We start from the raw sequence: 27,978 nt of genomic DNA, 5'->3' as shown, positions 1-27,978 counted from the left end.
CCAAGCCAGTAATAAAAACATTTATTTTCCTGTTTTGAATGCTGAACAACCTGAGGTATGAGACACGATCAGTACATTTACACAACTAAAGTCCTGTAGCTCTCTCTGCCAATGTCACCACAGTGGGTTGGGCAGTGAGGAGAGAGAGAGATTACTCGAGGCTGGCTCACCCTCACCTCGCCCACTTCCTAAGGAGTGTGTTTGCGCGCACGCTTTCATATCCATCCGTCCTTGTGTCCAAGTCAACGTAACATGTCGCCCATTCTCTGACAAAAGAAACTAATTCTTAACTTAAGTATCCCTGTTTTTTTTTCCTGCTCCCTTGGTGCCAGCAGCCCACCACCCCCCCAATCCCAGCTGAGACAGACACAGTATACATCTCATTCTTCAGGTCGTGCCATTCTCTGGGGGCACTGACCAGCACCTCCTCCTCCAGCGACAGTCATATGGAAGGCCTTGGGGTCCTGCCATTAACCCGACTTGCTCTTGACCAGCTTGATCAGGCCATCTGTGCTCATGGATTTGGGACGCTCCAGCGGGAATCCCAGGGCGCGGCTCCAAATCAGCTGGGAGAGGACGCCAAGGGCTCGAGACACCCCAAACAGCACAGTGTAGTAGTTCATCTCCTTCATTCCATAGTACTGTGGGGGAGAAAGAGAAGAGACATGGGTTACAGGGAGTAGTGGCTCACCTACTTCATTCTGTAACACTGAGGGGGGGTTTAGTGGAGAGAAAAGACAGCAAGATGTTACACAGGGTGTACTGGATCATTTCCTTCATTTTCTGATGAGAATAGAGAGGTTACAGGGTGAGGTAGTTAACCCCCTTCATTCTCTAATATTGAGAGAGATGGAGGTCATGATAATGGGACAGCTGTGACATACTGAATAGTCAGTTGGGTTAAGATCAAGCACAGGACTCTGGTGGAATGAGGGAGTGTTACATGTCAGTACCCTCCAACAAACCTTCCCCAAGCCCTCCTCCCTGTCCCCAACCCTGCCCCTCACCTGAAGCAAGACACCACTGTGGGCATCCACGTTGGGCCAGGGGTTCTTGGCCTTGCCCTGGTCCAGGAGGACCCCTGGCACGATCTTGTAGAGCTGAGCCACCAGTTTGAACATGGGATCATTGGGGAGGTGCTTGAGGGCAAACTCCCTCTGGCAGGTGTAGCGGGGGTCAGTTTTCCTCAGCACGGCATGGCCATATCCTGGTACCACCTGCAACCCGACAAGGCAGTCACTGTTCTGCTTCTGGGCACACACACCTCCGTGGAAAGAGGGACGGGGAGCATTAGAGAGTAGCCCCCCATCCCATCAGCCCTCCCAACACATCCAAGCCTGGTGACACCAACCCACCATCACCTACTCCCAATATTGACCCTGGTTAACCTCACCCCCCCCCCATTACACACCTCCCCCCACACCTCAGCCTCCCCCATACCACAGACCATCACCACTCTCCTTCCCCCTCGGATCACAGATAGTTGTTGGCAAGGAAGGCAAATGTAATGTTAGCATTCATTGAGAGGTCAGGCAGCATCTATAGAGTGTAATGCTGAGGCTTAAATACATTGGTCAGAGAACATTTGGAGTATTGAGAGCAGTTTTGGGTACTTTATCTAAGAAAGAATATGCTGGCATCGGAAAAGGTCCAGAGGTTTACAAGCATGATTGCAAGAATGCAAGTGTTAATGCACGAGTGTTTGATGGCTTTGGGTCTGTACTCACTGGAGTTTGAAGGGGATCTCATTGAAACCTCTAAGATATTGAAAGCCCAACGACAAGATTATTCTCTTGGGAGACTTCAGTGCCAGAGTCGGGAAAGATCATAGGCTCTGGACTGGAATAATAAGCAAGGAAGGAGTTGGCAAGGCCAACACCAGTGGAACACTCCTCCTCACCAAATGTGCTGAACACAACCTGGTGATTACAAACAGCCTTTTTCGCCAGAAAAACAGGCACAAAGTCTCCTGGCAGCATCCATGCTCCAAACACTGGCACCTCATCGACTACATCATTGTACGATCTCAGGACCAACAAGATGTACTGATAACAACAGCTGTTACTGATGCCAACGAGTGCTGGACAGACCATCGACTCATCTTGTCCACCATGAGAATGAAGATTCGGCCCAAAAGGAAACACCAAAATCAGAACACTTAAGAAATTCAATGTTGACATCCTTCAAGACATCAACCATGTACAGAAGTTCCACAAAATCTTCAAGAACAACAGAAAGGATCTCCCAGTTGCCACCCACTTCAACTCTGCTTCAAATTCCCATTCGGATATGTCCGTACATGGCCTCCTCTACTGCCATGAGGCTAAACTCAGGTTGGAGAAGCAACACCTCATATACCGTCTGGGTAGTCTCCAGCCCCTTGGTATGAACATCGAATTCTCCAACTTCCGGTAATTCCCTCCCCCTGCCTTCCTCTATCCCGATGTCACTCTGCCCTCTCCCCCAGCTGCCTTCCACCTCCCTTTTGGTTCTGCCTCTTTCTACTAACCATTGTGCTTTCCCCTTTTCCTTCTTTACCTTTCCTGCCTATCCCCTCCCTGCTTCCCATCCCCCACCCCTTTATCTTTCCCCTTACTGGTTTTTCACCTGGAACCTACCAGCCTTCTCTTTCCCACCTTCTTTATAGGACCTCTACCCCTTCCCTCTTCAGTCCTGACGAAGGGTTCCGGCCCGAAACGTTGACTGATCATTTCCACGGATGCTGCCTGACCTGCTGAGTTCCTCCAGCATGTTATGAGTGTTGCTTCAAGAACAACTGCCTCAACAAATCCCACCATCTGTAGAAGAACACTGGAATCAATTGAAGAACGCTATCATCACCTCCTGCAAAGAAACAATTGGGTTCAAGACGAAAAATCATCAGGATTGGTTCGATGATAACGACAAACTACTCCAACAACTCATCGACGAAAAGAGTAAAGCTTTCATCACCTTACAAAACGCTCAACAATCGGCTACCAAAAGGAAACACCATCAGGAATGCAAGGCTGCAGTCCAGAAGAGCACTCGAAACCTGAAAAATCAATGGTGGAAGAAGAAAGCTCAGGAAATCCAACAACTAGCAGACGCCAACGACACTCGAGGATTTTTTTCAACGCAACTAAAGCTATTTTTGGCCCATCCACTCACGGTCAAGCCCCTCTCAAAAGCAAACATGGTTCAACCATCTTGAAGAGCAATGCTGACATCAATTCTAGGTGGAGGGAGCACTTTGGAGATCTTCTAAATCAAACTGTCTCATTTGACAGGAATGTGATTAACAACATTCCAAAGCAGCCCGTTGACAACTCCCTAAGCAAAATACCAACACTTGTAGTCAAGGAAGCAGTCAAAACCTTGAAAAACAACAAGGCCGCTGGACTCGATGGAATACCAGCCAAGATCTACAAAATTGGAGGTAACCTGCTTCATTACCAACTGCATCAACTTCTCAAGATCTGGATAAATGAAGACGTACCAGCAGACTTTACAGACTCAGCAATCGTTACACCTACAAAAGGAAAGGCGATCGATCCAAATGCAGAAATTATCGTGGAATTTCTGTTAGCAACAGCAGGAAAGATCCTCACCCGCATCATGAACAACAGGCTCAAGCCTTTAGCTGAGAAGATCCTTCCGGAGACAAAGGCCAGTTTTAGACCATCACGTGGAGCAATCAACATCATCTTCACAATGCAACAACTACAAGAAAAATTTCATGAACAACTTGAACCTTTGTACATGGGATTCATCGACCTCACCAAAGCCTTTGACTCGGTATCAAGGGAACTCCTACAGGATGTCCTGTCCACCTATGGATGCCCTGAAAAGTACATTCGAATCCTGAGACTCCTCCATGACTGTGGCAAGCATGTCATCATGGTCAGCAACAGTAACTATGAGCCTTTTCAAGTTAGATCAGGAGTAAAACAGGGATGCGTGATTGCCCCAACTTTGTTCATCTCCATTGCGACAATCATCCACATCATCAAGGACGACCTACCCCCAGGAATTGAAATTGTCTACAGAACGGATGGCAGACTTTTCAATCTTGCCCGTCTCAAGTCCACGAGTTCCAATACGCAGATGACAACAGTGTTGCAGCTCTTTCAGAAAACCACCTACAACAGAGTCTGACTGCCTTCAACCATGCATACACAAAACTTGGACTTACCATCAATTCCAAGACTCAGATCATCTACCAACCGTCACCAACTGAGACAAGTCGGATAGAGCCATCATTTCAACTTGGCGAAACAACCCTGGAAAACGTGGACCACTTTCTGTATCTTGGAAGTCACCTCTCCTCCAATGTCGACCTTAATGTCGAGATCCAACATGGTCTTAAATGCACTGGAATAGTTTTTGGACTTCTCCAAACAAGAGTCTTTCACGATCGTGACATTCGAACAGACACCAAAATGTTAGTGTACAAAACAGTGGTGATCCCAACGCTCCTGTATGCATCAGAAACCTGGATAACATACTGACGACATCTGAAGGCACTTGAAAAGTTCCATCAATGCTGTCTCCGAGACATCTTAAATATCAGCTGGGAAGATAGAAGAACAAACGTCAGCATGCTAAATGAAGCAAAAACAAGCATTGAAGCCTACGTCATCAAGAACCAACTAAGATGGAGCGGTCATGTTAGGATGAAAGACGAACGTCTGCCGAAACAAATCTTCTACTCCCAGCTTAAAGACGGCAAACGCAAAAGAGGCGGACAACAGAAGAGATCCAAAGACGTCTTAAAAGCCAACATGAAGAAATGTAGCACCATCATCAACAATTGGGAAACCAATGCCAAGGACAGGGAACTGGCAAACCATCATTCGAGAAGGAACAGCAACTTTCGAAGCCAACAGATATGCAAAATTAGAAAAGAAAATGGAAAGAGAGGCAGCAACAACCAAAGCCCAATCTGCCATCTGGAACTACTTGTCCTGAATGCGGAAAAACTTTTAAAGCCAAGATTGGACTCATAAGCCACTTGGGAGCCCATAAATAGATCAATGGAACAGAGACCATCATCCTCAACCTCAAGGGATAGCCCTGACGATTGAAAGCCCTGGACATTTTCAATAGTGGGAGTCTCATTGCTACCATCAAGGTGGTAGTACAGGAATCTGAAGATACACACTCAATGTTTCAGAAATAGCTTCTTCCACTCAGCCAGATTTCTGAATGGACAATGAACCCATAAACACCTCACAAACATTTTAGTGCAAAAAAAAAGTATTTCTTATAGTAATTTGTTTTTAATGATTATACAATGCATTGTACCGCTGCTGCAAAGCAAATTTCACAGCATATGCCAGTGATATTAAACCTGATTGATTCTGAACAGATGAGGAAGAATTTCTTTAGCCATTGGGTGGTGAATATGTAAAATTAATCGCCAGAGTGACTGTGGAGGCCAGTCATTCAGTATATTTAAAGTGGAGGTTGATAGGTTCTAAGTAAGTAAGGGTGTCAACAGTTACAAGGCGGCAGAAGAATGGTGTTGTGAGGGGAAAATGAATCACTCGAATGGCAAAACAGACAATGGGCCGAATGGGATTCTTATGATCTGTGGCATTATTCCCCTCCCACCCCAGAGACCATCCACACTATCTCTTGGTCCCATCCTCATCCACTCACCCTGCCAGAGTTGAGGGTGTTCCAGATGAATTCCCTCAGCTTCTCATCGGACACCTCACCGCCCAGCTCATTCTGCAAGTTGGTCAGCCAGATCAGCACCTCCTGAATGTCAGGGAGGGAACACACAAGTGTCATACCGGCCCTAGCTGTCTGTGCCTGCCTGAGCTGATCCTGACTCAGTAACTCTGTAAATCCTTTCTTGTCCATGACTGCTGGTGCAAGCACCTCAGTTCCAGGAAACTGGATATTTATCCAAACCCCACCAACACCACCCCTCTTTCCAGAGATTAAAAAGATTAGCTTTATTTGTCATATGTACATCAAAACAGTGCAGTAAAAAGCATTGTTTGCATCAATTCAGCAAGGATTGTGCTGATCAGCCCACTAGTGTCACCATGGTTTCAGCACTCACATAGCATGCCCCAAATCACTAACCCTAAATGTCTGTCGTGGAATGTGGAAAGAAACTTTCATGGTTACGGAGAACATGCGAATACCTTACAGACAGCAGAAGGAACCGGACCCCGATCTGATGATTGCGCTAACCACCTCAGAAGAACCATACTCCCCTCCCTCTCCAGAGACCAACCACTGGCACTCCATCAAAAGGAAAAGTGGTGGGTTGGGCCTTCTCCCCCGGGAGTGGTCCAGGCCAAGTCTCCAGTGACCGGAACAGAGGCAGGACTTCCCCAGAGTTTACCCCCACACTGATTCACATTCCCAGTGTGATAAACATTCACCTCAAGCTTGTGACCCCAGTAACCACAACTACTTAGCCACCCCCAACCTAATTCCCCTTCCTAGTGTCATCCGCAAATTTATTCATCCCGTTTAGATTATCATCCAGATTGTTGATAAATAACGGACCGAGCACCAATCCCTGTGGCAACACCAAACACACCACTATGCCCTACACCCTCGGACATTGGATCAAACAGCCCCCATATCCTCTCCCAGTGCAGCCAACACCTTACCTGATTGGCAAGTCCATGAAGAGGGCCAGCCAGTCCATTCATGGCAGCCCCAAAGCACAAGTAGGGGTCAGAGAGGGCGCTCCCCACCAGGTGGCTTGTGTGTGCACTCACATTTCCGCCCTCGTGGTCACTGCAGACAAGGTAACAGTGATGACAGTTAAACGAAGTCCAACCGAGAATTAAGTGTGAGAGCAGAGCTCCTACAGAGGGAACTTAACAGGCCCCATACTGTCTCTCCAGATCAACATCCCAGCACCACCCACCACTTCCAGTGGTCAGGTAAGTGAAACACTGTTCTACAACCCTCTGATGCAGAATCCGCCTCCAGACAGACACACCTGGGGAAGGAAGGGCTTGGTTACTGCCCACACACATCTCTCGTATGTAGCGTAAGACCAGAACACATCCTGCCACATAGTAGACAGTGGTGGATGAGGGGGCTTGGAATTGGACTCAGACTCAAACCACACCACACACCCTGCATCTCATGCTCCTGACCCAGACGTTGCCCACCCACTACCGAGTCTGAGAGCAGGGCAGGTGCAGAACTCAGACACGAGATACTGCAGGTGTTGGAAATCCTAAGGAACACAAAATACTGGAGGAACTCAGGTTAGACAGCATCTTTGGAGGGAATAAACAGTCGCTGTTTCAGCCCTGAAGGGTCACATCCTTTTTATTTCCCTCCACAGATGCTGCCTGACCTGCTGAGCTCCATGAGTGTTGCTGCAGAGGAGCACGGTTAGGTGAAGGGAAGAAGATTAGCTCCAGTGCAGACACTAGGAGACACCCAGGAACTGACCTCCACTTCTCTGCCAGGGTAGACGACACTGACCTGTGGATGGAGAGGTAGAGTCTCATCAGCTCAGTGAACTCAGGTTGAGTGTAACCCAGCATGTTAGTGAAGTTGTGAGACCAGTCCAGGTCAGAGTCAATGGCCCCAATACTGCTGCCTTCTCGGTACAGGTTCCTGTAGATCTTTGCTGCCACGCAGGGCAGCTTGGCAATGAGGTCCATCGAGTCCTCATAGATAAACTACAGGAAATGGTGGGAAGAGAGGACAATCAAGTTAAGGCTGCATTGAAACATCTTCAGCAAATGTTACAGCTCAGAGGATGACCAAGATAGATACCAACACCCTCCCACAGTGATGCTTCTGGGAGCCCAGGAAGAGGGGCTTAGCTGAAAGTAGTGGGCCAACCCCACCCCAAGAGTGCAGACCTCAATTACTGAGTCTCAGGGTAAACACACTGCAGGATCCCCACCAGAGAGCCAACTGCTTGGTCTGAGGGTCTGCTGCACACTCACCCAATCCCGCAGTCCCACCCCAGCCCAGACCCACCAATTCACAACCATCCCACACACTTGCCAGCACATCCACCCTCCTTACATCCCAGTACTTTGTATTGTTGGAGTAGGGACTGGACAATCCCTCCACTTCTCCCCACAGACTGGCTCCACCACTGCCTCAAAATATTTATCCCTCAAATCCCCCTTACCTCTGTACTTGGCTGTGTTGCAAGGACTGGACAACCCTTACATCCCTCCCCACAAATTCCTTCCTCAATGCTCCAATACCACAAAAGCTCCCTTCCCACTCCCCCCCTCCTTACCTCCCAATACTTGGTCTTGCTGATGCCCTCAGAGTATGCACGGGCGAAGCTGCTTTCACTGTTGAGGGCTGTGATGGTGGCACTCAGCTGTGACATAGGGTGCAGGTTGTTGGGAAAGTTGTCCAGCATGGTGACCACATGGGAGGGCAGGGCCGCTCTCCGTGCCCATTCCCGGGACAGCCAGGTGACCTGTGTTGGGGGTGGGGGAGAGAAGGGTCAGTCCATAGCATAGTAGAACATGGCAGGGAAAGGGGCGCAGTGAGAGAATGGTCTCACCCCACCCCAACCATTGCCAGCCCCACCAAACTTTGGGGTGGGAGGCATTTTACCATTTCCCATCGAACTGATCACATGTACCAAGATACAAGTGTGAAACTTATTTGCTTGCCATCCAGACAAATTTGTACACAGGTGCATTAAGTTAGTACAAAGGAAACAATGCGCAGAATATTGTGTTACAGTTGAAAAAACTACAGTTTGCACAAATCCATCACCTGTTCCTCTGTGGGGATTTCTCCAGTCACAAGCAACCAGAACAGGCCTTCAGGAAGGGGCTCCTCTCCTCCAGGGGCTTTGGGCAGAAGCCTCTGGCACTCTGGGATGCTGTAGCCACGGAAACGGATGCCCTAGCAGAGAGGATCACAAATCCACATCTGTAACCACGTGTGGTCAAGGGTGGGGGAAGGGTGCAGTGCAGAGAATGAGTGTGCAGGGGAGAGCAGAGTAAGTATAGTGAGCAGGGCCAGGAGAGTGCAAGGGATCCCAACCTCAGAGATACGTACCTCCTCCGGGTCCAGCACTGACGTCTCATACACCAAGCCCTTCATTCCTCTCATGCCACCGTACACCTGGGAAGAGCAATGTCATCTGTTAACTCAGAGACTGTTCTGCACCTCAGCTCCATCCTGCCCCATGTAAACACAATGCAAGGAAAATCCCAACCCTGTGGCCACGGGGATAGCTTTTACTTTACAGGGAAACAGTCTGTTGGCCCCACCACTAAACTGTCTACTGTAATATAATTTCCCTTTCAACCCTATACGTTTAGTGCGGTCCTTTTTACATTATCTCACACCTTATGACGTCCAAACCCAATAATAGTATCCCTCATAAGCAGTGGAGGGGTGGGAAGTTGCCTAGCACAACACAGTAAGTCTTTGAGCCATTTCCAGCTAGTACCATTGAGTTCCGGAACAACGTTTGACACCAAAGTTTGAGGTGGTGTGTGAAGTGGGAAAGGTTGCCTAAGGCTACAGCAAGTTATCGATCAGGTGGATTGTTGAGGGAGTGTTGGGCAGATGAAAAGGCAAGTTGGAAAGTCAGATGAGGATAAAACATTAAATGGTAGTGCACTTCCATTGATCTGATTGCATTTCTGATCGTACATTGTATCTGACTGTACATGGTAAACAATTTGAGTAATTTCCTTCGCATTTCCCCTCATTGCTTGTACATTGTGACAGTGATGCACCATAAAGGTTTTCACTCCCTCATGTTATGAGATGGATGTAAGAAACAAAAATAAATTCTAAATTCACACTAAGGAATGCTGATGAACAGAGACCTGGGCATGCACAATTCCCTAGAAATAGCAACACAGATAGGGTGAAGGCAGCATATGGTATGTTTGCCTTCATAGGGCACAGCTGAGAGGATATGTTGCAACTTTACAACAGTTGACAGACCTCACTTGGAGTATTGTGTAAAGCACTGATCACCACACTATGGGATGTGGTTGCACTGGAGGGGATGCAGGAGATTCACCAGGGTGTTGCACGATTGAATGACTTCATTTATTGGGAAGAGTGGATAAGGTGGGCTCTTTTTTCTGGAGTGAAGGAAAACAGAGCTACCAATAGGGTTGATAGTCAAAGAAGAAGTTTAAGGTGAGAGGAAGGAGGTTCAAAAGGGACCCAAGGGGCAAGTTTCCCCACATGGAGAGTGGATGGTATCTGGAAGTTGCTGCCAGAGGTGGTGCTGGAATCAGAGACTCAGTGTTTGAGGAAGATTTAGACAGATGTAAATAGGTAGGAAGTAGGAGTAGTAACTTAGGGTGGCTCTGTAGCATAGTTACAGTGCCTGTGACCTGGGTACAATTCCACTACTGTGAGGAGTTTGTACATTCTCCCTGTGACCATGTGGGTTTGCTCCAGGTGCTCTGGTTTTCTCCCACATTCCAAAGACATGTGGGTTAGACATGGTGGAATCGGGCAGCATGGGATCATTGGAGCAGAAGGCTTTAAATAAAATCTCTAAAGATAGGGAGGCTGGGTGGAGATCCATCTCTACCAAACAAAGTGTAAGGCGCTGCTTCCCTCCGGTAGCCTGCAGGTCACCCTTGGGCAAGGTGTAGTACCTCTTTAGCCTATATCATACAACACGGCGCATAAGGAATGAACAACATAAAAGGAATGTCCTAATGAGAGCATAGGGAATTGGTGTTGAAGGGTAAAGAGGTGGGCTGAAGGGAGTTTGTGCTGACCCAATCTGTGACCCTGGGGATGACTAACAATGCTGCAGTGTCAAGAAGAGGCACAACCATTTTGGAGATGGCCACTGGCCACCAGTCAACACTGCCCAATCCACCACCGCCCTATACCGCAACAACAATCGTAACCCTTACCATGTCAACACTGATCTGTCCAATGATCGTTTTACCATGCTGCTGTTTGAATGCCTTGATCCTGGACTGTTCCTTGGGGATAAGGTCAGCAAGAACATCCTTCAAATTCTAGAAAAGAAATGTGATTGTTAAACTCTGCACAGGGGCTACAATTGGTGGCTTCCACCGCCAAACCACCTCGCGTGCGTCCATGCCCCTTGTTGGGTCAGTGTCGCTAAAGGAACAGGGCGACCTCAAGAAGCCGATCTTTGAAACACAACATAAACTGAAGCTGCTCTGACACCTTGCAACTCTCAATCATGAACACCAACCTCCCCCCCCCCCCAAACACCAAAGTCTGCAGGTGCAGATGCTGCCCACGTTCTCTGACGTCATGGATATTGGGAGGCACCTCCAGCTGTGAGCCTATGAGCTAGGGAGCTGGACGGAGAGGAATACAAGGTGGCAGGTGATAAGTTAGACCAGATAAGGGGGAAGGTAGGTGGGGGAGGAAGGGGATGATGCAAGAAGTTGGGAGGTGATGTGGAAGAGGTAAAAAGCTGAAGAATGAATTTGATTGTAGACAGTGGACCATGCAAGGAAGGGACCCAGAGGGATGTGATGGGCAGGTGATGAGCTGAGAAAGGGCCATCAAAACATGGGGTAACTGAGGGCGTGGTTATCAGAAGATGAAGAAATAAATGCTCATACCATCAAGTTGGAGGCCATCTGTACAGAATGTGAGATGTTACTCCTCCAACCCGAGTTTGGCCTCATCATTCAGCAGAGGAGGCCATGACAGAGATGTCAGAACAGGAATGGAAATCAAATTCCAATGGGTGGCCACTGGGAGGTCCAAGCTGTTGCAATGGTCGAACAGCAGGAATCAAAGTGGAATGAGAGAAGCTCTCTAAAGAGGAACCCTTGCTCAGAGTGGGCAAGCACTTGGAGACTTTGCAGTGAAACAGCAAAACGGAGAGAAGAGACTACAGATTCTCAAGTCTGGAGCATCACAGTGGGATCAGCAAGGGGTTAGGGGGATGGAGAAGAGGACAGTCAGGAAGCCCAGGCACAGATCCAAGCAATAAGGGGACATGGGAGTGATGTTGGGGAACCAAGGGTGTGACAGTCCAGGGACACAGCAGGGAAACCACTCACCGTTGAGGAACTTGCACTCCGCGAGGCAACTACAATGCACGCTGAATTCTGTTTAAAAACAAAAGATGTTCTTTGAATACACCATACAACAAAAGCATTCAGCCCATCTAGATTGGGCTATCTTTCAATTATGGCAGATTTGTTTTCCCAATTAACAACATTTTCCTGCCTTCTCCCCATAACCCTGGATGTCCTGACTAATCAACTTATCAACCTCCACTTTAAGTGTGCCCAATGACTTTGCTGCCACAGACATCTGCGCCAACAAACTCCACACAGACTTACCACCCGCTGGCTAAAGAAACTCCTCCCCATCTGTAGACTCCTCCACAATTGGAAACATCCTCTCCACGTCCACTTGATCTAGGCCTTTCAATATTCAGTAGGTTTCAATGAGATTCTCTCACGTTCCTAAGCTCCAAAGTGTACAGGCCAGAAACAATCAACCACTCCTCACAATTAGCAAGTAGGAGACATTGTAAGTGTGTGGTCTGTACATTTTCCGTGACTGCACAGGTTTTCCCACATGCTTTGCTTTCCCTCCACGTCCCAAAGACGTGTGGGATCAGTGGGTTAATCAGCCACTGAGTCGTGTCTCCTCAGTATGTGTGGGTGAGGCAATAGGAATGTAGGGATGAATGGATTGTGATCAGTGGATGGCTGATGATTGGCAGGGGACTAGACGGACTGAAGGGCCAGTTTCCCTGATGTAGGATAATGACTTTATGACATACTTGAGGGGGTTGAGAACACAAAGATGTTTGAACACAAGGCCAAGTCAGAAACATTGCTAAATCAGCAGTCAGCTCAGGTCAAGGATAATGGCAAAGTCTCGAAACAGATACAGTGTATGTTCCGTAGCGAGGGCACTGGAAGTACAAAATTCTGGTGTCAGTCTTCTGATCTGATTACAAGTTTAGTATGATACTCCTCACTTTCCCCATTTGCTCACCAGGCTCTCTCCGTGCTTTGTGCGCCTGCACTTGGGGGGGGGGGGGGGGGGGGAGAGGAGAGGAGCTCACACAAACTCCAAAGGACAGTACACTTTGTCAAAGTCAGCATACCTTGAAGAGACTTCACAGTCATATGCAAGAACTATCTGGATGCACTATAACTTGGTGCAATAGCAGCTCTGCCCGTGACCACAGGAAACTACAGATTTGTGGACACAGCTCAGCACATCACAGAAACCGAACTCCCCTCCATGGACTCCATCTTCTTCTTACCTCAGTAAAGCAGCCAGCATAATCAAAAACCCCACCCACCCCAGACATTCACTCCCTTCTCCTCCCTCCCCAACCCATGGGGCAAAAGATAAAAAGCTGAATCATGGCAGCCTCTACCCCAAGATTATAGGAGTATCTGATAATTTCCTAGCACGACAAGGTGGACTTTTCAAACCCTGATCAGTGACCACAGGAGCTGTAACGGCATCACATTAACCACTGCTACTATGTTGCTCCTAAGGGATTATTCTGGAATTCAAATAATGGACAGCTGATAGAAATTAAAATGGGAACCAACCTTCAGGAAATGTGTTTCAAATTTAACTTCAACTGATATTCAAGACTATTGAAGCTGATCATTTGGTATGGGGTATTCTGATTTGATCCAGCTAACCACACAGGAGACCACAAAAGATAATTTGTTAATTGATGACCATTAAAAACTTCAGGATAAGATCAGAGAAAGTAATGTGGCCAACTCCTGCGTCAAAGTTAAAGGTCAAACAGTACAGGACTGGTCTGTTCTGTCACCTCATATTTTCACTAGTTATATATTCAGGGAGCCTCAACACCAAGTGGTATATTTTGGGTGTCAATTTGCATTCAGAAGCTTTCAGACCAGAGACTAATATTCAAAGAGGTTCTGCTTGTTAGGAGGGCCTCCCATTGTAAATATGCAATTTGGCAAACTATTTGTCTACATTTAAAGTGCAAAACTAGATAATTATGACTATTGGAACTGTAGTCAATCAATTGTCATGTATTTAAGAAGTCTAAAACATGGGAACACAGAACTAGATTCCCTCCAAATGATCTTTCATACCACCATATTCAGTGACTTACATGGATGCTTCCACTAGCGAGAGACTCTCAAACTCTTAGTTGCAAAACAAAAAGGGGACAGTCATTTAAAACTCAGGTGTACAGGAAATTTTTTTTGTTAAACTTTGAGAATTCAGGGTTGTGGAAGTTAGATGACAGGGATAAAGCAGGGTAGATAAAGATTTGAAAGATCAGGGAGTAGGTGGAACTGACAGAGAAGAGATGTTGAGGCCTGAGGGTAGATTAACAAAGCTCATGCTGAATGGCAGAACAGGCTGAAGTCCCCCCCCCCACCCCGCCGAGTTCTCTTATGCACTTCATCAGTGGTCCCCAACGCATGTGCTACCGGGCCGCGAGGAAACGGAAACGATACGATTTGGCGATATGAAACGATATTAATCAGCTGTACCTTTCCTCATTCCCTGTCACGCACTGTTGAACTTGAACATCCGCCCCCCCCCCCCCCCACCACCACCACTGGCCGGCCAGCCTGCAAGAATAAACCGGACCGCGGTGCAAAAAAAGGTTGGGGACTCCTGCACTTCATGATGAAAATCCCTTGCCTTGGAAACATTCATTTCCTGTGTAAGAAACAAATTACACTAAGCGAGATGCATACTGAGAAGTTCCATCTGAACTATTGCTAAACTTCCAATGATGAGCAACACTGAAATTCAGCAGACTTTCTCCACTCCCCTGCCATAGACAACCTTCTGAATCACATTTATCAGAATCCAGGTTTAGTATCACTGGCTGTGAAATTTGTTGTTTGGCAGTAGTACAGTGCAAGACATAAAAATTACTCCAAGTTACCAAATAGCCAGTGCACCACTGCCCTTCAGTCCTGAGATCTCAGCACACTTCCAATTTGGCCTTTCACTCATTCTTCACCTTCTTCCTCCCCACCCCCTCCCCACTTCCCCCACACTATTTACATATTTCATAGAGACACAGGACAACATAGAGAATGGAGTCTGGAAACAATCTATTGGAAACAGCATCTGTGGGATTCTGCAGAGGCTGGAAACCTTGAGCAACACACAAAATGGAGAAACTCAACAGGTCAGCCAGCATTTACGGAAGGAAATAAACAGTCAACAGTTTATTCCCCTCCGCAGATGCTGTCTGACCTGTTGACTGCCTCCATTTTGTGTGTGCTGCTAAGAAACAGAATGAGGTAGGTCATTCTTCAACCTAAAACACCTACAGCTCCTTTCCTTCCACAGATTCTGTTCAATGTTCTTCCAGCAGATTGTGTTATATGTTCCACTACTGATTGCATGCCTGTTCTGCAGTCTTCATCTTGCTTCTCCTTGTCAATGCACCTCAATGAACCATGTCTTAATATCACACTTTTGTAAGGGAAATGCCTTGGAGACATTTTGCTGCAAACGAGTTCATGCTTATAAGGTGAAATTCGACAAAACTTGTCAACAGACACAGGCTGACTGAGTGTAAAGCAGCTGTTTCACACTGTCCTTGAATGAGTCAGCCCATTTGTTCACCCTGGCTACTGTAGCCTCTGGAGTGCTTCAGGCGGTCAAACGGATCACATATTAAAAGGAGGCTGCCACTGTATACATATGGTGTCATTGTAACCTCCAGTTAGCAGTCCAGACCCAAGCTTCACCTAAGTGTCATTGCACTGGGACCGCAGTGAGGTCATGAATTCAAACTGGCAACATTCTGAAACAAACTTAAAGTTAATACAAGTTATGCTGCACCCTGTGAACACAGATCCAAATATACCACCATTTTAATTCGCTTTTGCCTTTGTTGCATCTCACTTTACAACAAAATAACTTGGCACTGCAATACTTATCCACGATGCTATAAATAACAGGGGAGAGATGAGGACCGGTTCTAATTAGTTTGCCCTTATAGACAAGGCCAGCCCAGATTCAACATGCTAAAGACAAGTCATGTTGTATTGATTTTTAAATTGTCACAAATTGATGGCTCTACCAGAATACCATTTGGTAAATTAAAACCTATACTTATTGTAAGTTAGCAAACAAACCAGCATCAGGAGAACTCCAGATTAATTAAACCCTGTCATTAACTAGGGGCTGCTTCTACTGCATACAAATTTGGAAAAGGACTCAACTCTGGCACAGATTCCAAAATTGGCAACAGTCGAAGAATTTCAAAAGTGCACGGAGTGATGCCAAGTTAAATCACAGGACTAGGAATTCAGAGGCTATTCTAAGCCAGGGATGATAGTTCAAATCCCACTGCAGCAACTTCCAAATTAACATAATTAGGTCACTCAACCCCTCAAGACTAATCTCTTCATTGGTCCCAGTTTCCCACAGCTCTCAATCCCTCATCTTTCTAAAAAGCACTTCCCTCTTTAAATACCAGTATTTTGCCCACCACCATCTTTGGGGGCAGGGAATTCTTGAGCATCCCCACACTCAGATGTTCTTAGGCACCACAGTTTAAATGACTCATCTTGAAACTATTATCCCCTCATTCAACTCTCGAATGAGTGGAAATCTCACTATCTACACTGTCATGCACCCTTAAATTCTAATGATTCAATGAGATCACCCCTCATTCTTCTCAACTTCAAATAATACAGATCAACTTTTCAAACTGCTTGTCTGAAAACATGTACAATAAAACGCATCTACAACCATAGTCTGAGGACGTGCTGGGGCAGCTCACAAGTGACACCACACTTCTGGACCAGCATAGCTTGCTTATAACTCGCTAACTCCAACCCATACATCTTCGGAATGTGAGAGGAACCAAGTATCCAGAGGAAACCTATGCGGTCACAGGGAGAACATGCAAACTTCTTGCAGACGACAGAAATGAACCAGGAACGAGCCTGCTGAATCTCTAGTACTGGCTCCGGTGCAGATATATCCTTATTAAAAGGGACCCTAAAACAGTGTACAGTACTCCAGGTGTAGTCTCACCGTGATCCATGGGTACTCTATAAATCTAGAACTCTTTTTTAAAACAAAAAGACAGCTTAATTACAGGGTTGCTGAAAAAAGCCAGTCCTTTCATGGTCTGGCTTGTGTGTGACACTTGTTCCACAATTGCATGAGGATACAGTTCCATCACAGGCATAACACCCCCACCCCGAGGAAATTTTCAAAAGCTGGTATCTCAAGGAGGCAGCATCCATCACTGAGGTCCTTCACCATCTGGGACATGCCCGCTTCTATTTACTACCATCCAGGTGGTGGTACAGGAGCCTGAAGATCCACACTCAATGATTCTGGAACAGCTTCTTCCCGTTATCAGATTACCAAACAGTCCATACACACATTGTTATTCATTCTTTTTGAACTTTGTGTAATTTACAGTAATTGTATCATTGCACTGTACTGCTGCCACAAAAAACATTTCACATCATACAAGTCAGTGACAATAAATTTGATTCTAATGTGGCCTTGCAAGCATCCAATTCTAACAAACTGATACACTATTATGGGCACCGCACCACTTCCTTCAAAGGAAATTAGGAATGCAGGATAATCAAGAGGCAAGGCTGTCTGGAACTGAGAGCTTGCATCCCTATCCAGATTAGGAGTTTCCTAATTCCCCAGGATCTGAACCAAAGAAACATCAAACAACTGGACCATCCCAAATTTCTTTTAAAGGCAGCACTGAGGTACCTGTAGTGTAGCTGGACTCCAAGTCCCTATAAATAAAAGATGAAGATGCCAGCTTTCCGTGCCAGATTTTGTGAACAAATTAACAATTTAACATGCAAGATTTACATTTTGATACGGATTCCGTTTTACCTTCTCACTGCTTGCCCTGGCTAGGCAGAAGGATGGTATGCGCGCGAACAAATGGATTAATTGACTTACTTGTTGTTTTGTCCACTACAATACTACAATTAACTTGAGAGCCTCTCTGCTGAGCTCCCATTACAACATTATGCCAGTTGATGAACAGTGGCCCCATTAGTCAGGATCAGTGCTGCCCGATGATGCCTGAAACTCCACAGGCATGGCCACAACCAACATCAAACCCTGTGCATGTGGATATCCAGTTTTCCACATTACTCAGCTCTCCAAACAAGCTCCTCAGACAGGAAGCTGCCTCTTGGTTTGCTAGTCCCATAAACCTTTCACCACTTTGCTGCTTCTTCCCCTCTGCCATCAGCTTTCTGAATGGTCCATGAACACTATCTCATTTTCCTTTTTTTTTTGCACAATGTATTCTTGGTGCAAACAAAATTTCACATTATTGATAATAAATCTGATTCCGCCCACTTATTCCAATACTACAGAGAGAGAAGTGGATGAGTTTGAATCCACTGAAGTACTCAATTAACTTTTAGGTTGACATTTGTCTTCTCGGTTCAGTTCCCAATAAAACTTTAAATGTTCGAAGATTTCACCTGCTATACATCAGTGGGATTAAAAAGATGGCGTTAGAAAGAGCCCAATTCTCAATAAGCTGTTTCTAACTATTATAGTTTTAAATAAGTGAGGTTTCAAAATAACTAATATAATTTTAAAGTATAATAAAACATCTCAAAATAATATTAACTGCAAGTGAATCCAGTCATCTTAAACCTGTACTCCATGTTCAACCAACAGTGGCTCTTCTGTGGGGCTCAAAGCCCGATTCTCAATGCAAAATTGAAAATAAGACCAGTTCTACAGGTGCTGCATGTCACACTAACAGGGACATTTAAGTGGGACACCTGCAGGCATGTTTAATCATCTTTGACACCAAAAGCTGGGGGAAAATGCATGTCCCTGCAGTTGCTATCCTTGGGTTATTGTATTATCTTGCTATTAAATCATAATCAAAGACGTTCTCTTCTCTCTCTCCCCCCCGCCCCCCATTGGGGAACAGATACAAAAGCCTGAAGGCATATATTTGCTTATCAACTGTATGCAACCAAGCTAAACTGGGAAAGAACAATTCCCAGGGTGGGGTGGGGTGGGGGGGGGGCAGAGAGAAGAGAAGCTGATGGGGGGGGAGAAAGAGGGTTAAATCTGCCACAACTCAATGGGTCTGCCTGCTCAACGACATCAGCAACTTCACATCCTGTAACTTAACAAAAAGGTTCAACCCTGGGGAGGATGCAGAAGTCACTTATCTACAGTGAATGGAGGAGCCAAGGTTGTTCATACAATACAGCATGCAGCCAGGCCCTTCAAACTCATTTCATCCTCAGCAACCAAACACATTTAGACTAAGCCTATCCTAATCCCATTTTTAAAGCAGAGAGTTTAGCTGACAAGGCAGTCGAGGAAAAGGGAATAGGGAGAATCTGTTGCCAGATTTAAGTAAGCGGCTAGAAACTGTAGTGACCCAGGAAGACACTGGTTGAACAGGAAATGACAAAAGATGCACTGCTGCTCAGAGGTTAAGGGAAAAGCATTCCTGATTTCTGGAGAAAGATGTCAGCCTGCTCGTGTGTTGAGACTAATCCACAAGCTTCAAGAGCTTGGCCTCAATACCTCCTTGTGCAATTGGATCCCAGATTTGCTCAGTTGTAGATCCCACTCAGTTCAGTACAGTGGTTCCCAACCTCCGAGCCGCGAAGCATGCAGGCAGCCGGAGCGCAGCCAGCACATCTTTAAGAAGAATGCCGAAATAAATAAGCTAATTAATTAGGTGCCGCCCGGCACGTAAATGTCAGCCCAGATCATCTGATCGGGTGGCACCTAATCAGCTTGTTTATTTCTGTTTTTTTCTCAAAGATGTGCTGGCTACGCTCCAGCTACCGCTGCACACTTCGCGGCCCGGAGGTTGGGGACCACTGAGTTAGGCAACATCTCCATCAGCACAGATGCACAAGGCTGTGTGCATAGCCCCCTGCTCTACTTGCTTTACACTGATGACTGTGTGGCTAAGCACAGTTCCAATGCCATATTCAAGTTTGCTGATGACACCACTGTTAGCTGAATAAAACATGGTGATGAATCAGCATATAGGAGAGAGATTGAAAATCTGGCTGAGTGGTGTTACAACAATCAGTTGCTCAGTATCAGCAAGACCATGGAGCTGATTTTTGAGTTCAGGAGGAGGAAAGCGGAGGACCGTGGGCCAGTCCACTTCAGAGGTAAAGGTCAGCAACTTTAAATTCTTCGGTGTTGCAAGTGTAATTATGAAGGAGGCACCCCAGTGCCTCTACCTTATTAGGAGTTTGTGAAGATTTGGCATGACATCTAAGACTTTGACAAACTTCTATAGATGTGTGGTGGAGAATAATTGACTGGTTGCATCATGGACTGGTATGGAAACACCAATTCCCTTGAACGAAAAATCCCACAAAAAATAGTGGATACAGCCCAGTCCATCACAGGTAAAGCCCCTCCCCACCATTGAGCATATCTACACGGAGCGTTGTTGCAGGAAAGCAGCATCCATCATCAGGGACCCCCACCACCCAAGTCATGCTCTCTTCTCACTGCTGCCATCAGGAGGGTGGTACAGGAGCCTCAGGATTCAGATCACCAGATTCTGGAACAGTTAGCCCTCAACCATCAGGCTCTTGAACCAGTGAGGATAAATTCACTCACCCCATTTCTGAAATGTTCCCACAATCTATGGACTCACTTTCAAGGACTCTCATTGATTGTTTATGTATTATTTCTTTTTTTGTATTTGCACAATTTGTCATCTCTTTCCACACAAGTTGCTTAAGTATGCCTGCAAGAAAATTAATCTCAGAGCTGCAATAGTGACATGTACTTCAATAATAAATTTATTTTTTGAAATTTGAACTTTGATTGGCTTGACATACCAAGCTACATGACAGAGGACCATCGAGCACAGCACTTCACAGGCATCCCCTTGTCCAGAGGTCGCCCGCCCCACAATGTACAGCTGAGAGGTGCTGAGTGCCTTCTGGAATTCTCCACAGTCAAAAAGCAAGCACTCAGATTAATTACATTGCTGATTAGTGTGCTACACATCAGTTACACGGAGGGGGGTGGGGGGGGAGGAGAAGAGGAAAACATCAAATGAGCAATATTCTGCAGTATTTGCCATAAACCACAATAGAAGAGGTGTTGGAAATACTCCCTAGTGTTAGCATATCAGATAGATGAGCGTCACTGGTGTTTTTCTGAATCTGTCCAGTTCAGCCGTACATGGCAGACAAGAAGCAGCACAATTCTCACAGCCAGGGCTGGGGGCAGAGTGGATTAGTCCCTTACAGTCTAGTCCTCAGGCACCACAGCATTAGACCCTCATATCCAGAATGTCCGGTAGCTGTGAAGGAGCCCATGGAAAGTGGGAAGTGGAAGAGGGATACAAGTTAGAAGGAAGAAAACAAATGAGAAGACATTTTATGCTGCAATTGTTCAAGGTGTCAGTGAGGCCACATCTGAAGTATTGTGCTCAGTTTTGGTCACCCTGTTATAGGAAAGATGTCATTGAGCTGGAAAGAGTGCAGATTTGAGGATGTTGCCAAGACTTGAGGGTCTGAATTATTGAGAGGTTAAGTAGGCTAGGACTTATTCCTCAGAGGGAGATTGAGGGGGTGCATAAAACATTGGGGGTATAGATAGGTTATACATATGGTCTAATTCCAGGGAAAGGAAACCAAAGACAGAGGGCATAAGCTTGAGGTGAGAGCAAAAAGATTCATTAGGGACCCGAGGCACAACTCCTTCACGCTCAGGGTGGAGATATGGAAAGAGCTGCCAGAGAAAGTAGATGAGGTGGGTACATAGGGAGAAGGCAGGGGAGTGGGGATGACTGGAAGAATTGGATCAGCCCATGATTGGCAGAACAGACTCAATGGGCCAAATGGCTTACTTCTGCTCCTATATCTTATGGTCTTCTATTTGGATAAGTGGACAGGAAAGATTTAGTAGGATAAAAGCCAAATACAAGCAAGTGGGACTAGCCAAGGTGGCCACCTAGGTCAAGTGGACTGTTGGCATGTTTATGCTCAGTCTCACTAGCTGCCAACTCTAAACTTACACTATCAGCTGATGTATGCTAGTGTTTCATGTTCTCCCTGTCATGGAACAGAACAAAGTTACTGACCCCACAGCATCCATCCAGCACCACTCTTCTTGGCTGTGATCTGTGGTAGCTATTTTTGTGTGTTCTCAATACAGGCAGCACCATCATCCCAAAATGGATGTGACGGGTGAACTCAAGCTGCAGTTCATGATACAACTGCTTGTTCCCAGAGTTCTCATCTATGTTCTATCAGAAAGGCACAAAAAGATCCCAACACTAGGAAAGACTGACTGGGCTGGTGTTGTATTTTTTCAGTAATTATATTTTCACAGTGAGTGGGGGAGGTGAGGAGTCTGTACTATTGAAGATTGTAAACAAAAGGAACCTCCTAATACTGTACTATGGAATCCAGGAGAGGTTCCTTTGCTTTGACAAGGGAGTGTTGAGAACAGGTGCTCACCACATTCCGGTGGATTGCAGGAAATACTTAGCACAAAAAGGCAGCCATTACAGTGGGAGATGAAACATCCCAGCCCCAGAATATTTCTGCAGTTGTTCAGAGCAGTGAGCCAGGCCCAACGTTTCCAGCTATTTCCTCAAAATAACCTTCTTTCCCAAGGTCAGAAGTGAGAACGTTCACTGATGACTGCACAGTGTTTAAGTTAGCAGATGAAACAGTTCACGCCTGCAGACAGCAACACCTGGATAAAGCTCAAGCATGGGCTGATAAGTGCCATTTGTGCCACAGAAATGGCAGGCCACAATCACCTCCATTGCAGAGTAATAAAGAACAGAAAAGGCCCTTCAGCCCAATTCATCATGCTAACCAAGATTCCCATCCAAGACAGTTCCATTTGCCTGCATTCCTGTAAACCTTTCCTAATCATGGACCTGTCCAAATGTATTTTAAATGTTATTAGACCAACCTCAACTACTTCCACTGGCATCTTCAGTATATGCACCACCCTCTGCATGAAGTTACCCCTCAGGTCTCAAATCTTTCCCCTCTCAGTATGCCTTCTAGATTTTAGTTCCTCTACCCTGAGAAAAACACTGCACATTCACCCTGCCCATGCCCTCTCATGGTTTTATAGACCTCTGCTAGGTCACTCCTGTCTCCCATCCTCCAACTCCTAGCCTAACCAGCGTCTCCCATTAACTTAGGCACTCGATTTCCAGCAAAGTTCTCAAATCTTCTTTGCACTCTTTCCAGTTTCTTGATGTCTTTCTTATAATATGGTGACTGTACACAATACTTCAAGTGGAGCCTCAAAGTCTTGTAGAACAGGAACATAATGTTTTAACTCCTGTACTCAATGCCCTGATTGACAAAGGCCAGCATGACAAATGTATTCTTTGGCATCTTGCTTAGTCATGACACTGGTTACAAGGAACTTCAAACTTGTACTAAATCCCTCCATTCTACAACATGCCACGGAGTCCCACTGTCCACTTAGCCCCATCCTGTTTAGGCTATCATAAAATGCAATATCGTATTTAACTGGATTAAACACCAATTGCCATTTCTTTGCCTACTTACCTGACTGATCAAGATATTGTAGTTTTTGATAACCTTGATGTCACCTATTTTAGTGTGGTGTGCAAACTTACTAACCACACCTTGTACTTTCAACACCCAGTTTATTTATGTGAGAGACTACCTATGACATTAGCACCACCAGTTCCCACACTATTACGTCTTAGGGTTGGGCGGGGATCACCACTGGAGCATTTGCAAGTGCAGGTTAGAGACTGGCTAGATTCCTGTGGCAAATGATTCACTTGCTAACACCCAAAAGCTCCTCCCAAGCAACATGGAGGACAAAGCAGCCTGCTTCACTGGCACCCCATCCACCACCCTAAGCATTCATTTTATCCATTACTGACACACCTTGGCAACAGTGAATGTTATCTACAAAATGCACAGCTATTATTCATCCAGGCTACTCGACAGCACTTCACAAACCCACAGCCTCTACCGCTGAGGACAAGAACACTTGTCACACAAGGACACAACCACCTGCAGGTTCCCTCTAAGCCTGATGCTCTGCTGATTGGGAAGCTTTGTTGCTGCTTCATCCGTAGGTCAGGGAACACTCTCTGCAACAGTGTAGTGAGGAGCACAATCATCTCAAAGACCGCAAAGGTGCAAGGCAGCCCACCTTCACCTTTGACGGCAACAAATGCTTACCTTACCAGTGATGCCAAGATGCTGGTAAAGTAAATTATAGCCAAGATAGCAGCAGGAAACTTGGAAAGTACGAGAGGAAGGCTGGTGAGTTTCTTGTACTTGCTGTCAAGTAACTCATGGGAGCTGCTACAGAGAGCCCCTCAAATACAGTGCAGGAATGTTTCATTGCTTTGAAATCAGTTGGCAACTGATTTCAGATTTCAATTCATGGTGCTGTTGTCTGGAACTAGTTTTAAGCTGCTCTCTCGTTTATCTCAGCATGCCCTCCCCCTCCTCACAATCACCCCCCCCCCAAAGTACTTTGTTAACTGTAGCTGTCCATCAGAACCTATTCACTAGAACATAATTCAACCTTCTCTTTTCCGAGCAGGAAAAGATAGAGGTGTCCCACCAGTGAGAGAGATGAACTTCCACAATAACAGACTATACAGAAGGCAACGATTCACCACACTGGAGAACCCATCCAATTTGCTTCATCCTGTCTTCAAATGCCTCTGCAAATCTCTCCAGTACTTATCCAGTTACATTATAAAGCCACCACTAAACCTGCTTCCACTGCCACTTCAAGTGAGAGGAGGCAAGTTAAAAGATATGCAAGCAAATTATTATTATTATTATTTTTTTTTTTAAAAACAGTGGTGGGTGCTTGGAATGCACTGCCAGGGGTGGTGCTGGAGGCAAATACAATAGAGGCATTTAAAAGTCTCTTAGATAAGTACATGAATGCGCAGAGAATGGAGAGACATGCACTTGTGTAGGCAGAAGGATTTAGTTTAATGTTTAATTAGTTCGTCATAACATTGGGGCCAAAGGGCCTGTCCTTGTGCTGTACTGCTGTGGGTTCTATAAAAACGCCACAAACATCATTACCCTTTTGGTCTTGCTTGACAACACCATACATGCAGCATTAGCTAACAACACTCTACCATGGGTTGGTGCATTCAGACCCACCATCCTGAGACAGGTCCCTGCCCTGGGGACTACAGAGACATGGACACCATTACTGGTGCCACATTTGCCAAAATCAGTTTCATGAATTGTTTGCCAAATGTGGTGGACAGACCAATGCTGGGAGGTTACTGAATTGAATTGAGTAACCTCCCAGCATTTATTGTCATTATTGTCATTATACATAGGGACAATGAAGCAGTAGGGGTGTTACATTAACCTTGAACCTGATGTTGCTTGGTCCACAGAAGATAACCAGCATTAATGACACCAGCATGGAAAGCTCATAACATGAGAGACAACCATTCAGCCCATCATTATGCTGACCAGGAATGTCCTGCTTAAAAGTGGGGAAATGTTTCTGCCTCCACTATTAGTTCAAGGCAACAAACTCCCTGAGGGAGAACAATTCTCCTCCACTCACCCTTCCACCTTTGTTTAAACCTCAGCTCCCTGACCTTTGACCCCCTTCCAAGGGAAACAGTCCTTCCCAATCAGACTTTCCACATCCCTTAGCTGACTCTGTTCCAGAGCCAACCTCAAATATTTCCTCAGAGCTAGCATTCTCCAGTGTTGGCAACACTCTTATCTCTCCCTTGCCCTCTCCAGTGCAGTCACAGTAGTCCAGAAACAATGATAAAAAGCTTTGCATGTGCCCTTCTAACCACATTATCTAGCTGTAATGTTACCTTTGGACATTTACTTCAAGGTCTCTTTGTTCCCAACACTCATTTATTGTACATGACCTTGTCTACAGTATCTCTATACAGTAAGTGCATATTAACTCATACATCCCCAGTCTAGTGCTGCTAGACCACAAAGTAGCTCCGGTCTGTCTGTATGCAAAACAACAGAAATGTTCTTTTAACCTGCCAAATATACAGCTTGGACTGTAACCTACACTAATCACTCATGCCGTTTAGAATTTGAAGACATTTTGATAAGGCCCCCAAAATATTTTACTTCAGGAATAACATGAAATTGGGATATTCCCTCAACACCAACAACCCCATGCACGTCAAGGCCAGATGCTGTTCATAGGCAGGAGGGTTTTGAAAGCCTCAGAGGGGATCAATTATGTGGCCATATGGGAAGGGAGTATCAAAAGACCCAGGAGTCTGATTGCGTTAAAAGGGGTTGGTTACTCGAGTGTTGTAGGGTACAAGGATTGGCAGATGGCCCCTAGAATAAGGCTGGACTTCAGCTACCAGCTTCCATCCAGTAACCCCTCCACCATTACCCCCACCCTTGAATGGCACCCATCACCCTAATCATATGCCCTCAATCTCTAGCTTGTGCCCTGTCCTGCAACCCTTCCTGCACAACTTACACCCATACCCCTTCCATCTAACTTTTCCCTCCTCATCTCCCCTGGCCTTACACTCACATCCGTCCTCACCTCCCTTTACCCTCATTTTATGCCCACTCAACCTTTAACACTACCCAATCCTTTACCTTGCCCTCTACACCTCACCAACCTGCCTTCTATAGCCCACATACTCAATCCCTTTCCCTCACTCCCATTTCCATCCCCTCACTCTCAAGCTCCACCGAGCCCCCTTTCACATCCACCCTTCTCTCCCCCCCCCCTTATCACCCACCCCACACACCTCCATCTCTCCATCCTCGGAACCTACACCTAACTACACCGTCTATTTCCCACCCACCCCACCCCCAACAAACTCAAAAAACCCACTCAGTTGCTCACACCTCGCGGACGGACTCCCCAACTCCATGGCAACCGGGCGACCGCGGCCTAGTGGTCAAACCGAAGCCTGATGCCCACCCCGCCACGCCGTCGGTCCTCACGCTCACCCCGGCTGCCCACCTCCCCGGTTCGGGAAGCCGGAACGCACCGCCTCACCTTGGCGCTCCGCAGCAGCATGGCCGCCGCTCTGTTCGCTGCCAGCAGAGACATGATGCTCAGTAGTCAGCCACAAGGTTGAAAGGTTTCACGGTGCCGAGAAGGAAGGAGAAGGCATTCGCGTCACCGCTCAACACGCCTGCGCACAGAAGGGAGGAGCCACTCCACAGGATGACGATGGCATGACCGTCCCGTGCGCTGCTACCGGGCGATGGTCGTGAATGACCTGCCCATACTCATCACGCTAATTGCTGGACCACTACTCAGGGGGCGTATATGGCCTGCCTCCTCTATCCCGCTATCTAATGGCCAGGTCCGTCGGCCTTCCGCCCCCTCATTGGCTTTCTGCTCGTCAATCAGACAGCTAGCATATTATTTCCCTCAATTGAGGAAGCTAATGAATATTAAATTTTCCCAAAGCACAAACGACACATATTTTAAGACACATGCATTGCACAAGCAATGAAAAAATGAAGTTAATCTGACGATTTACAATCATATTTAAATATATTAATACAGAACATGACGTTTCCAAATATATTACATAAAACTGACTTTATACGTCTTAAATAATACAATAAAATGAGACATAATTTGATTGTCTCATTTCAATGTATTAAGAAGTGCATTATATAATTCATGCTAATATCCTGAAATAATTAGGAATTAAATTAATATCCTTGAGGGATAGCACAACATCAATAGAGTGGCCTGGGCTTAGTCTGTTACTCGTTTGCTTCACTGGTTTGACCCTGGTTTAACTGAACTCGAAATTATGTATTTTATAAGTCTAAAATCTTCAGTTTGCAATGAAACTTTAAAGGATTTGCATCATAAGCCATGGTTCTTCTCAGACACTGAAGTACTGTAATGACCTTGGTAAAGTATTGAGACAACTGCTGGAAATATTCAGCGGGCTCTAATTTAAAGGGACACTATCAGAATTAGAATCAGGTTTATTATCAACGGCATGTGACGTGAAATTTGTTAAACTTAGCAGCAGCAGTTCAATGCAATACATAATATAGCAGA

General features: G+C 46.0%; 2 protein-coding genes across 2 annotated transcripts in view; both read right to left on the bottom strand.

The window, feature by feature from the left end:
- Window positions 1-27,978, bottom strand: part of LOC140191772 (probable ATP-dependent RNA helicase DDX23) — a 126,172-nt gene that overhangs the window by 81,106 nt on the left and 17,088 nt on the right. The gene's annotated exons all lie outside the window — the stretch shown is intronic.
- Window positions 7-27,121, bottom strand: cs (citrate synthase). The gene is made up of 11 exons (XM_072248735.1): window positions 26,947-27,121; window positions 11,991-12,038; window positions 10,854-10,961; window positions 9,013-9,078; window positions 8,725-8,856; window positions 8,231-8,419; window positions 7,453-7,652; window positions 6,618-6,747; window positions 5,644-5,745; window positions 1,008-1,217; window positions 7-641 (listed from the first exon to the last, which is right to left on the bottom strand). The coding sequence occupies exons 1-11, from the start codon at window positions 26,998-27,000 to the stop codon at window positions 471-473; spliced, it is 1,410 nt and encodes a 469-aa protein (XP_072104836.1). The 5' UTR covers window positions 27,001-27,121; the 3' UTR covers window positions 7-470.

The sequence above is a fragment of the Mobula birostris genome, chromosome X (assembly GCF_030028105.1).
Source record: "Mobula birostris isolate sMobBir1 chromosome X, sMobBir1.hap1, whole genome shotgun sequence".
Taxonomy (NCBI): domain Eukaryota; kingdom Metazoa; phylum Chordata; class Chondrichthyes; order Myliobatiformes; family Myliobatidae; genus Mobula; species Mobula birostris.
The sequence above is the reverse complement of the archived record's forward strand: the minus strand, read 5'-3'. Positions and strand labels throughout refer to the sequence as shown.

Excerpts from the sequence above, each read along its gene's own strand:
- cs (XM_072248735.1), bottom strand. The coding sequence starts at position 27,000 with ATGTCTCTGCTGGCAGCGAACAGAGCGGCGGCCATGCTGCTGCGGAGC. Across the intron at positions 10,962-11,990 it reads GGAGTGCAAGTTCCTCAACG|AATTTGAAGGATGTTCTTGC; the intron begins GTGAGTGGTTTC and ends TTTCTTTTCTAG. Across the intron at positions 6,748-7,452 it reads CTCTACCTCTCCATCCACAG|TGACCACGAGGGCGGAAATG; the intron begins GTCAGTGTCGTC and ends CCTTGTCTGCAG.